This window comes from Anomaloglossus baeobatrachus, chromosome 1 (genome assembly GCF_048569485.1).
Source record: "Anomaloglossus baeobatrachus isolate aAnoBae1 chromosome 1, aAnoBae1.hap1, whole genome shotgun sequence".
NCBI lineage: Eukaryota > Metazoa > Chordata > Amphibia > Anura > Aromobatidae > Anomaloglossus > Anomaloglossus baeobatrachus.
The window spans coordinates 821,549,274-821,567,217 of NC_134353.1; the positions used below are offsets into that span (position 1 = coordinate 821,549,274).

A 17,944-nucleotide genomic window follows, 5' to 3' on the forward strand; every position below is an offset into this window, starting at 1 on the left:
GGTTTTTCCACTGCCAAGTATTACATGATCATACTTTGATTTCACTGGGCATAATATAGTACTACAATAGTACGACCATGATAATTCATCAATTTTAGTGTGCACAGGTCATTGCTGAAATAAAGTGTGTAAATGTCACCTCGCAGTCCAGGTGGCAACAGATCACAGGAATTTACAGTAGCATTACTTTTATTTAATTGGAAAGAAAGGACTGGTGATGTTCTGATATCACTCATTTGTTCAAGGGGTTGTCCACTTCCAGAAAAATGGCCCCTAATGGTGTGAAGTGTATGAAATAATAAATTCAAGAGCTTCTCACCCTCCCTGGGTCTAGTGCCGACAACCCTTTTAAATCTGTATGTCAACTGATATTTAGCAAGTAAGGTATGTCAACCTTCCAACCTGCAACTGTATAGCCATCCCATATAGCCTTATACCTAGTGCCCTCCATTTGCCTTGTCTGCACAGAACAGTGTTCCGTTCCGTCTGCTTCCAAGATGTCTGAGGCAGATGCTTGAGGAGTGCAGTGCTATGTTTAAACCACACAAATCCTGCCTTTCTAATCCTACAGCATAGGGAAGGTTGGCGCCCCTGAGGCTTCAGTCACCACAAAGGTACTGCACCTTAGCCAGAGGTGTGGTATTACAACCTGGGTAATAAGGAGGTCAACACCGGTTTACACAAAGCACGACACCCAGGCTCTGCAACACCTGATCAGACATGGCAAGGGCATGATTATACCCAAAGCCAAGCTGGGGGGATGGAGTCTTAGGAGTGGGAACAAGTGAGAACACAGTGTGGAGTGTGGAGGAGAGAAAGAGTAGCAGTAGAGGAGCTAAGACCCGCGGCCTAGAGCAGGTACCCCCCAGCCCGGACACAGATAGAAGGTGTCCTAGAGACCACGGGAGCATCATAACCTCTCGTGGCCTTGTTCCACATATAATCTTCGGGTGGAAGGACTTGGTCGCACTGGTCCCTAGGCTAAATGCAAAAAACCTACGAGCTCCGCTAGCAAAACCAGCTTCTGAGGTGACTTCAAGCACCGCAGCCACACACCGCACACAAATTTGTCTTACCATCTAAGCTGCATCACCATCTTCCCCAGAGGCCCCCATCCCGCAGCAGCGGCATCCCACTTGCCACATACACAGGTGTCATCACAAACTACCATCCCCATCATCCATTCATCCCCCGTCCACTTTAATTGACACTGCCGGGGTCACAGTACTGGGCCTTGCAACCGCGGCGTCCCCCGAAGCAGAGCCATCACGGCCTGGTGACGAGTAATCCCACGGCCCCAGTGCTGGTGTGTCAGAAGATGGGGAAAGCAAGGTTTAGATTTACCACTCCATTTTTCATGCCCGTGTAAAAAAAATGGACGGCACCAAATTGAGTGACAACACATGAGAAATGTATAATAATTAGAGATGAGCGAACCTGTGGAGGTTCGGTTTGGTGAGTTCAGACGAACTTTAGATAGATAGATATGTATAGGTTATATATATTACAATGAGCGTGCTGTCGACACTTCCTAACAAGCAAATGTTGAAAAGGTACAAACTGAACATGAAATACACTAACAAATATACAGCTTCACTCTGGGATGCTAAGACAATCAAACATTGAATATAGATATTAGGACATGCATTAGTGCTAAGGAAATACGTTTAAAAATTGAGACAATTAGCATATAAAAAGGCCATTTTTTTTGTGAGCCCAGCAGCCAGCATCAAGGCGTATCTCTTATTCTGGGTCCTTACCAAAATGCCTCTACCGGGGTAGAAAAAACTACAATTTGATGGGCGAGCTGGATCCTGCTAATAAAAAGTAAAAATCACCTTAAGCTGGTAGGTAGAAGAAGACATGACCCTATTATCTAAAATGAGGTAACTGACAATACTTCCTATGTTACATATACTCCAATTGCCCTGAAAAAAACATGTATTACACTCTGAGGTCTCCTAGAACTGTATCCAATCTCTATCAGGCTCTTTAACGCAAATACAGACTAAGCAATGTTGACATGACATTAACATGTGTTCAAGTATGGCAGGATAAAGGGATGGTAATCGTTTTTCACTTGTGTGCTGTCATGTAATGATGTTGAGATCAGGGCTGTGTGGGGGCATATCATCACCTTCAAGAAACCTTATTCTTCTTTACTCTGAAGATAGTTCCTAATGACATTGGCTGTATACAAGTGGTCATTATCCAGCTGCAGAATAAATTGGAGTCAATCAGAAGCTTCCCTGATATTGTTACATGATGGATAAGTATCTGCCCTGTATTTCTCAGCATTGAAGACACCAATAAATGGGCAACAATAGATGTAGGACTGTGGATGCAGTGATTAGCCAATAAAACTTAGTGCAGCAGATAAAAGACACATATTTTCCTTTGAAATCAGAAGATGTCCACCAGTGCAACCAGCTCCGAACTGACAGTAATCAGTTTGACCTGACTACAACCATAATCCTTTGGGAAATGTCTTTCCAGAAGTGATGTTCAAGAAAGAATTGTGACCAGAAAGTATACCTTAAACATGTAAAAAAGGCCAAGAGACACAACTGTGCACGAACGTATTGGAACCCTGGTGTAGAAAAAATGGCAGCAAGTGATCTTAACTAATGACTAGTGATGTCCAACTGGGTTTAAGAAAAAAAACGGTTTTGGCCCGGAATTGACCCTGGATAGCTTCCCGGACACCGGTCGCCATATAAGTCGGGTATCTGCGAGTCCGTCCATAACTAGAAGAGACACAAAGATTTGCTAACCTATATCTTACCTATATCTACAGAAGATCTGTTGGTATTTTTCCAAGATGTTTAGAACAGCCTCCTTGCTAAGATCCTTCAACAACAGTTTACAAGTGTACCTAGCGGTAATAATGTATGGAAGGCAAAGGGTGATCAGTGATCACACCAAATATTGATTTGATTTATATTTCTCTTTCATTCACTTTGCATTTTATTAATTGATAGAAATAAACTAACACTGATTATTTACAGTATTCTTACTTTCCAGCTTTTTTTTAACACCTGCCTACAACTTTTGCATGATACTGTATCTATGAATTTCTGCGGTGCTGAAATTAAGAAATATAACCTACTGAGTTATATTTTTTTTTTCAGTGAATTATGACATTGCAATATATCAAATTCTGGCTTCTACATCTGTGTTAAGGTTTGATACGTTGGAATCTATTCAGAATATTGAATTTTCTCTTATCCTGTAATGTACATTAGAAACATATCAGCTGCAGATGACATTTGATACAATGGCATGTATTTTTGTCTCTGCAGGTCTTTCTCCTTGTGGTCTGGAATTTTGAGATTTACATGATCCCATTGGCTGTTTTGCTGTTATTGGCTTGGAACTATTTCTTAATCATATCAGGAAAAGATAACAGGACACAGGATATGGTGAGTGATACTTATCACATCTTGTTCAGAAAATGTAATCATGGTCAATGTTTGTCTTGAATTGAACAAGGTAATGCCTGCTTTACACGCTTCAATAGATCTTTCAATCCGTCGTCGGGGTCAAGTTGTAAGTGACGCATATCCGGCATCATTCGTGACGTATTTGCGTGTGACACCTATGTGCGATCAAGATTGAACGCAAATACGGTGATCGCATACACGTCGTTTATTCCTCATACATTGGACGTTTTGTTGTACGAACCTAGTCAATTGAAATGTGTGACATCCCTCATACGATTTTGATGTCTGAGGCTATGTGCGCAGGTGTGCGCTCTGCACCGCAGCTTAAAAAGGTCCGCTTCAGAGCGCAGCTGAAAAGCTGCGTTCTGAAGCGCCTCACAATGTCTGTCATTCACTAATCTCTGTCAGTCGATCACTATCTCTGTCCCTCTCTCTCTGTCCATGTCAGTCTATCCCTCTTACTCCCTCTCTCATACTCACCGATCCCGGATCACTGGCGCGGCGCTGCACGGCATTCACACTGCTTCGGCGGATTTTACTATTTTGAAAAAGTCGGCCGCTCATTAAACAATCTCGTATTCCCTGCTTTCCCCGCCTGCCGGCGCCTATGATTGGTTGCAGTGAGACACGCCCCCACGCTTAGTGACAGGTGTCTCACTGCACCCAATCACAGCAGCCGGTGTGCGTGTCACAGCAGCCGCCCAGAATTGCCGCATACATTAGATGCGACAGTTCTGGGACTGTACCTGGCTCTTCCCGATTTGCACTGGTGCTTTGGCAAATCGGGGTAATAAGGAGTTATTGGCAGCCCACTGTGTAAACCCGCAGGAGCGACAAACATCACCTTACCTGCGTCCCGATGGCAATGCGGAAGGGCAATTGCTAGCGATGGAAACCCGCCTTACACACTGCAATATCGCTAGCGATTATCGCTGTAACGTCACCGGTTTTGTGACGTAATAGCGACCTCCCCAGCGACAATTGCAGTGCGTGAGACGCATCAGCAACCTGGCCCCTGCTGTCAGCATGTGTGTTTGACACAGTTACAATGACATCGTTAGCGACCCAGCCCATAGGCGTGCTAGCTTTCCCTTTCCAGCGAGGCCGTTCTGCAGGTCCGTATCGCTGCTGCGTCATTGGCCAGATCTTCCTGTTTGACAGCTCACCAGCGACTCACCAGAGACTTTCCAGCGATCCCGTCCAGGACGAGATCGCTGGTAGGATCGCTAGAAAGTTTCAGTGTGTAAAGGGGCCTTTAGTTGTTACTGTTCTTCTGATGCTTTTCAGTCGTCACTCTTGGCACATATAGGGCACAAATAGAACATTGCATCCACTATATATCTTTGAAAAGATATTACCTGGCCTTTATTAATGAATGCATAATTTCTCTTCAATAGGGATGGAGTAACCCGAACTGTAAAGTTCGGGGTCCGTACTGAACACATGGTGTTCGTGCACACGATCCTGATCACAAGCTTTCCTGGGAAGCTCATGTTACAGTTTAGGTCCAGTTCGGGTCCAGGGGCTGTAAAAAAACCCACGGTCTTAAAAAACATTATGATCATACTTACAGGTCCTGCTGCACATCCTGCAGACTCCGCCTCCTGGCCGTTTCCGCGTCGGTCTGATCATAGCTGTGCCACTGCCATCAGGGATGCTGGACAAGTCAGGTAACGTGCCTGGAAATGGCGCTAATAAACAATGCGCCGTTTCCAGGGGCGGCTGCAGGCTGCCGAGAATCCCAGCCCCCAGCTGCCTGGCTTTGCCTGACTGGCGAACAAAATACGGTGGGATCCCACGCATTTTTTTTTTAAATAAAAAAAAATTAATGGGCTTGCCTGTATTTTGATCGTCAGCCAAGGTAAATCAGGCAGCGGGGGGTGGCAGCACCTAGCCGTCCGCTTTATCTGCGCTGAGAATCAAAAATACTACATTTTTTAAAATTATTTATTTTTACAGTACTGTGATGTCATAGAAGCACCATCTTCTGGTGCTGTATCCAACTCTTCTAGTGGCCCTGGTGTCGGGTGGCACGCTGGGTAATAAGGGGTTAATACCAGCTTTGTTTTATCAGCTAGTATTAAGCCAGATATTCTTAATATCAGGCCAAGTTTGACCCTACCATTAAGGATCTCCAATAAAGGATTAAAAAAAGACATCACACAGAGAAAAAATACTTTATTATAAATAAATACACAGAGACAGTTAGAGATTCCATCTTTATTACTCCTTCTCACCCCTCCACGATCCTGGTCTTCTGTCTTCTTCAACCGATCTAGCTCTGCTATATCAGAATGCACTGGGCGGAGGAAGAACATTTTTGCTCCCCGCGCTGTGTAATCACTCAATGAGTGATCAGGGGCTGCGGGTTGGTAGGCGGTGACATCACTGCTCCCACTGTTGCCATAGTAACCTAATGAGCGAGTTACTATAGCAACGGTGGTGTCCGATAACCTGATTCCCGGCGCCACTATTCATCACCGGCTGTGGCAGCCAATCCCTGCATGTGGGCTGACTCTGTAAAGAGCGCCAACATTCAGGGTAGTGGGAGCCAAGCATGTGCCCAAGCTTCTCGCCGGTAGACGGCACTCGCCGAGTATACCAAGTACTGAGATGCTTGGGCGAGCACCGCGTACCGGTGAGATGCACTGACAGGACCTACCATGACGTCATAGCCATGTGACTGGTCTGTAACCAATGAGGTAATTTAACATTCACACATGACTGGTCACATGGATATGATGTCATGGAAGGTCCTATCGTCAGTGCTGGTTACCAGGAGCGGAAGGGCACAGCGATGATCAGAAGCAGAAGCGGCAGGAGACAGAGTCTGCAGGACGCGTCGCGGGACCTGTAAGTATAATGACAATGTTTACATGTCCATTAGCATTTTAATGAATATGAGCCACTGCTCATGTATTTATATATTTTTAGAGGCAAGTTTTTTGATCCACTAAATCTAATAGCATTACACGGATTAACTGTTGCATATTGCATGGTGTCAACTATAGTTTATCCGTTACTAGATGTAGTTGAGCGTTGGGATTGTTGACAACCACTGTGATCCCCTATATTGGTTTGATGTGGGGGTGTAAATTGATATTACTGATCCCTAGACTTCACCAGTAATTGGTATTTGTCCTGAATTGGACGAGTTTTGAATCGTGTATTTCCATTCTTATTTTTAACATCGAGCACATATGAGCACTAGAACACTTTAAAGTGGGTGTTATTATTTTAGTAAATCAATTAAAGGTTATGTTTTAATAATCCTTTCAGTCATCTATACTACTTGCTATTTGGTCTGCTTTTTACAGTACCAGCAAAAGCTATGAGATTTCAGAAATTGCATGCTTTTCTTTCCCTGAATTTGCAAACTGCAGCTTTTTAAAATTTATAGCATGCTAATTCTTGCAGCATTTTTTTCTCCCACAGAAAGTGAAAAAAAACTCTGCAAAAATGCACCAGCATTTTCAGTGAAGTGTGTTGGTGAATAAAATTAACTTATTAAGCATGTACTGTAGACAAGGCACACATCTAATCCGCACCCAAAAATGCCACGAAAATGCTGAAACAAATTGGCGTTTTTACTGCCAGATGAGCAGATTTTGGCTACAGAAAAAAAAGCAGCAAAAACGCGGCGTGTGAACATAGCCTCAGCTTGGTTTTGGTACCATATCTGTGTAGTAATGTTGCTTCTTTTACTGCTTCTATGTAGTTAGCTGGGTTGTAGTACCATTTCTGTGTAATGAGCCTCAGATCTTTGATGAGGAGGTTTCTGTATAGAGTCTGACATATTGAGCCCACTCAGTGGTGAATTTCTTACTGTAAACACAATAAGGATGGGCCACTGCTCATGGGCCACTGATGTGTGATTGACCCCCAGGCCACAGTTTGCCAGCCAGCCCCTGATTCTATCGATCTGATATTAATGACCTATCCGGCGGAAAGCTCATCTATATGTTGTGATAGGGCAACCCCTTAAGGAAATTCATGTTCAGGGGAAGTACATACGTACCTATATTTATACCAATTTCATAAAGGCGAAAAAGGATTACATTCTTAATTTAGTCTAGATGGATAATGAGCTTATATAACTATTTAAATCAATTGAAAAGAGATAAGATTTATATCAATTTGTTTTTATTTCGATATTCAGTAAATGTTTTATATTTTGCCTTAGAAACAATAGGAACCTGCATTTCTACATCTGATATAAATTATAGTGTTCTGCAGTTCTCAGCCAGGCTTGAACACATTTTTTTAAGTCGATCATCAGTCTAGGCACATATTTTAATTATTTGCAGTAGCATCATGATACAGCAGAGCAGTATTGTGTAGTGCCAAAAATAGAGACATCTTAATATCTATGCTGGCTGCTCAGTTTGCTAGCCACAGGCATAAAATGGATAACAGTCACAGATAGTTCTTGCTATGGTCTGATTGCAGCAGCGCTAGAGATTTTATTAGATATGAGCATACGGTAGAATGTTACAGCAACTGTCCTTTCATTTACAGCAGTCTATGCTACAGTCTCCTCTCTGGGCTTCTTCTCATTATTCAATGACTCACTCATTTCTGTAAATATTTCAGATGACCTTATGCTGAATAATGCTTTGTAAGGTGCTGCCGTTTAATTATGTAATAAAATTGATACAGATCTGAAAGAATCTAATTGTCCCGATAAAACACTTATGGGTTATAATTAGAGAAGAGCAGACCCGAACCTTAAAGTTCGATGTTCGTGCCCAACAGAGACTTAACAAAAACATTATTGTTCGAGTTCGTAGGCTTTACGTATGGAAACTACTTGAGCGAGCAGCAGTGTGCTCTGGTACGCTCTGTCTCATATCAGTGCGAGCCGCTTGCAGTGTTTGAACGGCTCACACTGGGGATAACAACACGTTATAGGGTGCTCGAAAAAAAAAATAAAACCCCTCCCATAATTTCCCCCGGAAGTGCTTTGTTTATGGCTGGCTGTATGTGGTTAGAGAGCCGAACTGCTCGATCAGTGATTTACAATGGGGTTCAGGTCAAGTCCAGCTCCAGAATAGAACTTTATCTAAAGTCCGGTTGAAGCAATAGAACCCGAAATTCCATTGCTCCGCTCATCTCTGATTATAATGTACAATCAAACACGTAACTCAAACTATCACACATCGTTCTTATTAATGGTGTTCACGTGAAAACTTTTGTGTCCTCTCAGGGTCCAGGAATAAGAACTCAATATCCACAACCTATATTATTAAACTTCTTACAAAGCCATTGAATATATACTTATCTAATCATTGGAATATATATATATATATATGTATATATATATATATATATATATATATATAAAATTGTCATCTCATCTTTTTTTTTTCTTTGCAGCACGGTAATTTATTTCCCTTCCTGAAAATAATAAAAAATTATTAGGTGTGGTAATGTCACCTCCAGCCATTTTAATGAAAGTAAAGATAGTAAAGATAATTTATCACCTGTTTGAGCATGTTAAACTGGCCACTAAATTGAATAGTACATGCAGGGCTAAGTAAAACATAGTTTATTGTTTAATTTATCATCTCTGTTGTGGAGATCTCCTCATTGAGAGAGCTGTGTGCGATTACAAAGTGCCATGGGTAAAGCAGAGCTGAGTGTGATTGCATACACCTTTTGTTAAGGAGAAATTCCACATTTTTCAAGAAATCTCCTTCTTAACAGTGAATGTCTGCTGTTATCTCGAATTGAAGGTCGCTGAGAGCCAGTGGAGAAATTCAGACCTGATATATAGCTGGTATGAATTCCTTTCTCAGTGAAAAGCAGGTGCACATGTAACATGCTTTAATTATCACAAGCCTTTTTATAGAGCAATAATGGGTTAATCTTTTAGTAAAATTCCCGAGTATACCATTGGTTATAATAAGAGCATATGCAGAGAGCCTGTGACGTTTATCCATTTTTTTGTGAAATCACCTCCAGCCCCTCCTGTGTTCCAACTCCATAACTTACAGAGTTTTTTTCACATAGCACCTCAGCCATGGATCCGAAATTTGTAGCCAGTCATCATCATTATCAATCTCTTCATTCTGTTCACTTGTTTCACGATATCAGCTGCTGACCTTGGTGTAGACATGCTTACAGTCTCTTGTTACTTATATAGAAAAGAAAGTTTGGTTATAGAAAAGGCATATAAAAAAATATATTGGATTGTCACAGTAGAAAAACACATAGAAAAATATATTGTATTCTCACAGTTCCGATTCCCTCCAGTTCCTGTCTGTGCAAAGGTATTCTTAAGTTGTCTTCTCAGCTTCTGTACTGACGTAGATTTTTGTCTACTGCCTGCCCTGACCTCCTATTAGTCTTCTATAGTAAGTGAACCCTGCCTGCCCTGACCTCCTGCTAGTTTTCCATACTGAACTCTGCCTGCCCTGACCTTCTTTTCTACTGCCTGCCCTGATCGCTGGTTCTGATGTCTATTGAATTGTGTTCTGGGACTCCCTGAAGGACAGTCAATATTTCCCTACAGGGATTAAAGGGTAAATACAAGGAGATCCCACGGTTTTTCATTCCTCAGTTTATCCCAAGCCAAAATTTGTAGTGCATGCAACTTGTGGGGTCCACTTCTCCCAGGTAGGCCTCATGTTTTATGCTTCAATCTAATCTTATCTGAATATGATATGTAACTCATTGACTGTGTAACTGGAGACCCCCACAATATACTGAATTGATCCACACACTAACACACTAACTATGTGTTATAGTCACATCAAAGGATACTTGCGGCCATCAAATATCCCTTCAACAGTCATCTATGTCATATAAATAAGAGAATTCTAGGCATGAGTTGTGTGACAAACGACCATAAATTAGCATGGTATTATGTGACATATTGGTAAAAAATAATTTTAATGATTATTTTGCTGAACAGCGGTGTCTTATATGCATTATTGTAGCTCATCATAACTTCATAAGCAATTACATAGCATTCTGTAAAAAAGCAAAAAAAAACCCTTAACTAAAAATCTCAGTCAAACGAGTGAGTCTAATGTTATCTGGCAACCAGATCACCCCTTGGTACATGGAAAGGTATCTATCTTTTTACTGCACTAGATAACTGAGACCATGCTGCAGCATCACAAATCTGAAGTCTCATACACGGAATAATTTTCATAAATCAGAAGTGAAACATGAAAATGTCAACTTAATCAAGCATTTAAATTTTATTAATCAGGCCTAATTTTTATGAGTGCAAATAATCGCTGAAGCTGGACAAATTTGTTCTAGACTGCATAAGAAACATAATTTTAATATTTAATGGGCTGATGAATTTAAATGGAGAATTATCTTTATGAAACATGGTCCTTATAATTCGCCATTAAATGAGAAATGAAAAAATCAACATAAATCTTACATAAAGGTTGCTTAACTAAGTGTTGGTGCCATAAATATTACAAGTGTATTAGCCACTAATTTAGCCATCACACTGCAGACTACATAAAGGGAAAAGGGAAGGATATGTATTTTAATTTTATTGTATTACATGTAGATCTGACTCAAGACTTATAGACAAGGCCATTGGAAACAATTATCCTGTATTCTAGATATTAATAACTAGTATGCAGGGTAAAGCAGGGGTGTTGCTCATAAATAATCAACTCGGGGCTATAATATATCAGTATCCCTTAGGCTCTGCTTGCAGTATCATTGTGGCTTCCATGACAGCCATGACAGATCTATGATCAAACAGGGGACAATAAATCATGATGGACCCCTCAGACTTATAATCGGAACCTTCAGAGTAGTTTTTTTAACCACATAAAATCTCTGATTGAACATAAAATAGTTCCTCCACAACTCCAGTACAGATGGATTTGTTTATTTGGCTATAATGTGTTACTCTCAACAACATTGGCTTCAGAAGTGGATGGGGGGCTCAATATGAACGTCTTGTCACCATCACAGTCATTAATCGGCTAATGTGTTCACATGAATATCATTTTGGCCAAGTCAAGAGGGGCATCGGGGAATTTAAAACTTGAGTACAAAACCAGTGTCCATCATAAATCCCCTTTCAATCCAACAAGTTAGGACTGGTTGGTGTTGCTATAAAAATAAAAAGCGCTTGCCCGGTTTGGACCTAAGTTTGAATGACTATGTGGTTGTCTACCAGGAATATCAAGTTGGAGGTTCCTTCCTGGAAGCTGGGACCTATTTGTCCCTAAAAGGAAATTACAGTCATTAACCCAGTTGCGTTTCTTCTGCTGTTACCTCAGGCTCTTAAGATCCATAATGTGTTCCACAGGTCTCAGCTCAAGAAGTATGTGGTACCCTTAGAACCGTGTCCCTTGCTGCCAGCTCAAATCATGGGTGAAGGCTATTTAGAGTATCAAATTGCTAAGATTGTTCTTTCTCATTTTCTATGCCGTTCCCTTCAACACTTGGTGAACTGGAGGGGTTACGGACTGGAAGAGAGGATGTGAATCCCAGCATCAAATGTGAATTCCGCCAGGTTGTTTTGTTCATTTCTTGCTGATCATCCGGATAAGCCTGGTCCTGAGTGTCCGGAGACCACTCGTAGAAAGGGTGGTACTGTCACGGGTGTGTCACGGGTGACAAATGGTCCTGTGGTGTCCAGCTATAGAAGGCCACTGCATTTGGCAGCTCCCTGACCTTCTATTTCTATTATTTCTGCTTGGTTTTCATCTCTCCCCTTTTAGGACCCTGTGTATTTCCTCAGCCTGTCAGCTACTGTTAATCAGTACTTCCCTTGTTTTTATATACATTCACCTCCTATTTCTCGGTGCTGGTGATATTTCATATATCTTTATCAAGTCTTTAGTGCTAGCAGTCAGTTTGCATACATCTGGAGAATCTTGGTGGTTGTTGCAGTTTCTCTCCCTCAGTCAACTGGAGATATGTTGTATGTTGTTTTCCCTTTTTGATATCCCTGTGTGCCCTTTATTATAATAATCTTTATTTCGATAGTGCCAACATATTATGCAGCGCTTTACAATTCAGAGGTTCATATACAAACAAACAGTTATATGAAATAAAATAATTAAAGCAAAAATAATGACAACCCTGCTCATAAGAGCTAACAATCTACAATGAGGTGGAGGTGACACAAAGTATAGGTGTTTTTTTACAACGAAGGTCTATTAATCTTGAAGAAACCAGCCAATCTTTGTAATGCTTTTGGATGCAGAGGGGTTTGACAGAGAATTATGTTCTGAGAAATAGTGGAGAGGCTATATATGAATTGACTTTGATTAGGGAGGGTGATAGGCCTAAAAAGATGTGATTTTAGGGAGCATCTGAAACTGTGTAAGTTGTGGTTCATCCTAGTTTCTTGGGGAAGAGTATTCCAGAGGACTAGTGAAGCTTGGGAGAGTTCAGCTCGTTAGAAGTCTTGGAGCCCAAAGTGGGAGGTTCAGATTAGTGTGGATGTTAGTCGAAAGTTGTTTGCAGAGCATACGAAATGGGAAGGGTGATAGACAGAGAGGAGGGTGGAGATATAGGGGGGTGCTGCATTGTGGAGAGATTTGTGGGTAAGAACAAGCAATTTAAATTGCATCCTAAGATATATATGCAGCCAAAATAATGACTGGCAAAGAGCGGAAGCATCCAAGTAACAATGAGCTAACTAGGTGACCCTGGCTGCTGCATTAAGGATGGACTGCAGAGGGAAAGTTTAGTTAGTGGGAGGGCAATTACGGTAATAGACAATTTCAGCAGTCAAGGCGGGAGTGGATCAGGGCCATAGTGAGAGTTCTAGTTATTTCCATGGTGAGAAAGGTGCTGATTCTAGAGATGTTCTTCAGGTGCAAGTGACAAGAGCGGGCGAGAGATTGTATATAGGAGCTGAAGGAAAGATCGGTGTCATGCATAACACCTAGACAGCGACCCTACTGCCTAGGAGTTATCGTGGTGCTGCACACAGAGATGTCAGGTTTAGGGAGGTTAGTAGATGGAGGAAGTAGAAGAAGTTCAGTTTTCGAATGATTAAGTTTCAGATAGACAGCGGACATGAAGTTCGAAACTGCAGACAGACAATCACTGGTATTCTGCAGTATAATTGTGTGTCGTCACCATAAAGATGGTACTGGAAGCCAAATTTGCTGATGGTCTGTCCAATTGGGGCAGTGTAGAGAGAGAAAAGGGCCAAGGTCTGAACCTTGAGGGACCCCAACAGTGAGAGTTAGAGAAGAAGAGAGGAGCCAGCAAATATTATACTGAAAGAGTGGTCAGGAAGATGGGAAGAGATCCAGGAGAGAACGGTGTCCTTTAGGCTGATTGAGTGGAGCACAGCGATAAGGAGATGGTGGTCAACAGTATCAAATGCTGCAGAGAGGTCAAAGGAATAAGCAAAGAGTGGTTACCATTACGTTACGTCCTTTAGCGCCTAGTGGGGTTGATGAAGAGCTCATCCCATCCGCTCCCTACCTAGGGTAGATCAGGTTCAGCCTAGGGTCAGGTAACCGACTAGGTGCCCAATCTATCTATGATAGGGAGGGAACCCAGGGCACAGCAGTAGGCTTGGTCAGGAGTCACCATCTCTCACTTCCCTAGACACATAGTTTCTCTTTCCTTTCGTTGTTTACTTGGAACTTCAATGTAGCTAGGCTAATGTGACACTGGTACAGCAGGAGATAAGTATCATACACAGGAATAGAGGTTTGGATTATGGAGGATGTTAGTGTATGGATATGATGGAAGCTTCTAATATGATTAGGCTCCTAAGTTAAGTCATTGAACTCACTGATAATAAATGTGGTCAGGGCTCTGCTACAATTTTAAAAGACTAATGCTCAGAAAAAAAGAGAATAGAAAGGAGAGATTATTTCTGGCACACGTACGGATTTGGTAAATTGTGTAACAATTTTTTATTAAATCTCTGCAAAAGTCAATACCATCAGTTGATAAATATTTCGACTCATTCTGATCCTTTTTCAAGACAACATTATCCTGAGATAGACTGAGGCCTGGTCAGGTAGTGAAGGTGGGCACAAATATTGTGCTGGTGCCTGATGTGAACAGTTTGGTGGAAAAAAGGAGTAAGTCCAGTGAATAGGCTTCTCATTTATGTACGTCCCTGTCTATTATCTTGCCTTTGGCCTCAATGGTGACTGAGAGTTATGCTGTAAATGCAACAAAACTCATTTAACTTGTACTTTTATATGAATTTACATTTTTCAACTTTCCAATCTGCTTAGATATGCAGCTATACAAGGCCATGGGATGTATTACTGCATATCTATGTAAAATTGTATTTTACAAGTTGGTGAAAGGTACAGTATATAGGGCCTGTTATATAAGCTATGCAGCTTTACCAGAAAAATAGAATATCATTTTTACTTACTGAAGAGGACAACTCTTGAACCTTCATGTACTGATGATGTGGAATTGCAGATTTTACATGTAAATGTGCATAATGTGTGCATTTTATACACATTCATTTTAGCCATGTATTGATAAGCCTTTACAGTATTTCCTAATGTCTCAGTATGACATAAGGGATTGTATCCGAGACTGTACAGAACGCTTATTATCCTACGACACATTAGCGAGCTGCATGGCTTATATTAAACTGGAAAAATCAGAAAGCCCCTTAACAAGCCAACTGTATAACAGTGATCTGCCACCTGGGACCTAATTTCATTTCTGCCATTAAGTGCTCGTCATCAGCCATCCAGAAAGCTTAATAAGGACGTCCATTATCAAAAGATCTGCCACTTTTCTCATTGGACACATGTCCCTGTGGAAATGCCACTCCAGAGTCTAGTCAAGCCTCTTCAATTCTTTAGCAACAGAATGAGTTAGCAATGACCCCACTGCCTATGCTGCTACAATTAAACAATAACAAAGCCATATCCACAGAATGAGATGCAGAGGGGGGTGGATTCTGTGACAAGCGACAATACCTAAAATGGCATCCAATATCTTTGTCTAATCAGCCTGATGACCTTCTTTCCTTTTACGATGAGCACAATTGGCACCTCTAGAAATTAAACTTGTGCTGCATATTACTCATGCTCCGTGGAGGAGACAGGGGGTTGGGACACGGCCCTGTACGGACGGGATTTCACTGCATTGTCATACTTTGTAATCCAAATTAAAAATAAAAAAATAATAAAAACCTGTTCTTCTGTGGTATTTATCACATATAGTATATACAGTATATTGGTCTGGAATAACCCTTCATTGCCACAACTCTTCCTATTTCATCGCTGGTTTTGATTTCCTCTTTTATCATATTCATTCTCAGTAATTCCTATTTTTTAATGACTACTGAGACCAAGTATTTTTTTAGATATGGTTACGCTATTAAGATGTCATCAATGGATTTCTAATGAATATTGACTGCAATATTTGATCCTGGTGGGCCTTTATGATGCAAAACCAACCCCTGCTAATCTATTCTGCGTTTGTACCTATTTGGTAATAAATGGATTTAGTATCCGCATTAAATAACATGTCCACCTTTCCTATTGCTCCATTTTATCTAGAAATAAGTATTTCTATTAAAAATATCCTATCATTTGTGTACATAGCTTCTGTGCAAACCGTTGTGTCTCCATGGTAACAGACTACAGGCAACACCGGTGTAGTCAGATCTTGCACTTATACAGTAACCCCTCCATTTGTCTCTATTTCTTTGGTACCCTACTGAATTGTAAAGAATAGGTAGAGAATAGATGGAAAAGATTTTCAGTTAAAGATGAGACTATACTGGTTTTGTCAGTAATCATGGGCAAATATAGGTCTGCATAAGGACTGTATACACAAAATTATAAGAAATTTTTAAGCAACACTTTGTTTGTTTTTTAATTTAGTATGGATTCAAGGAATAAAAAATGATCAAAGTGATGGATTTTGAAATCGGAGTTTTGAGTGATACATTTATAATAATTGACTTCAATTTCATTGTAATTATTTAATATGATTTATCAAAAAATGCAATTAAAACAAATCTGTCACCATGAAAATATAGTCCATTCTGGGGACACCATGTGAATTTTTGGGGTAAATTGGATTTTTGGTCCTATTAGTGATTGACAGCTATCTTTGTGTAAGTGTGTGTACTGAGCTAACTGTCAGTCACTGATAGGACCGCCCACTAGACCAAAAATCTCATAAATAGCAGAGACCTTAATGATTAAAACATAGGTTATACTGAATCTTGTCTCTCAAAACTATATATTAATCTGCACAGCTCCTCCTGCTCTATAACATTATTCCTGTATATTGGATGCCATTTTTATGTTCACAGGATCTCTTTAAGATTCACTCTTTGGCTCTAAGTTGACACATCCATATTTTGGTCCAATTGCTGTCCGTAAAAAAAAAATGGGCAGCACTTGGGACAAGGTTATTTAATAGAGCTGATCAGATGACCATGTCTTTATCATGGACTGAATGTTCATCTGAAAATATTGCTACATGCATTACTCTCTTCCATATTTTAGATAAGTGTCATCTATTCAAGTTTAGGGTGTGCAAAAAAACTCGGATCCCATACTGTATTTGTTCTTGTAAATTTTATTCACTTCTACTGTAAAAAAAAAAAGCGGAGGCCATATGGATGGCAATACAGATAAAATAGCTTCCTTTTCTACATATTTTGAAAAGTTGAAGAGTCAGTTATGAAATGAGCCATTACTTAATGATTTTGACCTCCTGAAGTCAAATCTCACAATGAAAATATTTAGTTGGCTCTTGTTTCTATGATATCAAAATGTTTTCCTTTTAATTCTACATTTAATTAATGCATAAAAGTTTCAGTACTTTGAAACATTATTATTTTTGCAAATATAAAGATGCAGGATATTTTGTTATGCAAATTTTCTGATATTTATTTAGAGGAAACTTCACAATTCAGAAACCTAAAACATTTCTAAACGCTATTGCGAATTATAAACAGTTACAGAAATTGCACTACAAAAATTGATCCTCATTCAGTGACAACTCTATTTTTTCTGGTCTCTTCTTCTCCTGAATTGGATCATCTCTTACAATTGGTCCAACAGTAAATCTGAAAGTATTAATGGATTCCATTTTCCTTGATATTTTTTCCATAGCCGCAATATCTTGCGGAAATCTCTCACCTTGCTCTTTCCTCACTGCTTCACAATTTGGTGGAAATAAATCTAGATGCAAATGTAAGAAATTAATCTTTAAGGACATGTTAGAGCTAAGATTCTTATATATTTTGAGGAGATTGTCCACCACATCATCATAGTTATCTGCTCTTCAGTTTCCCAAAAAAATAGTTACCACTAATGTGAATGCTACCCATTCAGCCTTTTACTTGTCCTTCAACAAATGTAGAAACTCCTCACCTTAAAGAAACTTACGAATCTGAGGTCCAATAAAGACTCCTTCCTTTATCTTTGTTTCACTCAACCTTGGAAATTTATCATTGAGATACTTGAAGGCTTTTGTATTTTTATCCATTGCATTTTTTATCCATTTGCATTTCTTCATTGGGCCTAACTTGATATGGTGGTAACAAA

At 40.3% G+C, this 17,944-nt stretch overlaps 1 protein-coding gene across 6 annotated transcripts in view; it reads left to right on the forward strand.

Annotated features, from left to right (window-relative positions):
• Positions 1 to 17,944, forward strand: part of MCTP1 (multiple C2 and transmembrane domain containing 1) — a 1,233,450-nt gene that overhangs the window by 1,049,286 nt on the left and 166,220 nt on the right. For all 6 annotated transcript variants that reach the window (XM_075325086.1, XM_075325087.1, XM_075325088.1 and 3 more), the window contains one exon: positions 3,303 to 3,422. In XM_075325086.1, coding sequence (XP_075181201.1) covers positions 3,303 to 3,422 — 120 coding nt within the window. The remainder of the gene's footprint in view (positions 1 to 3,302; positions 3,423 to 17,944) is intronic.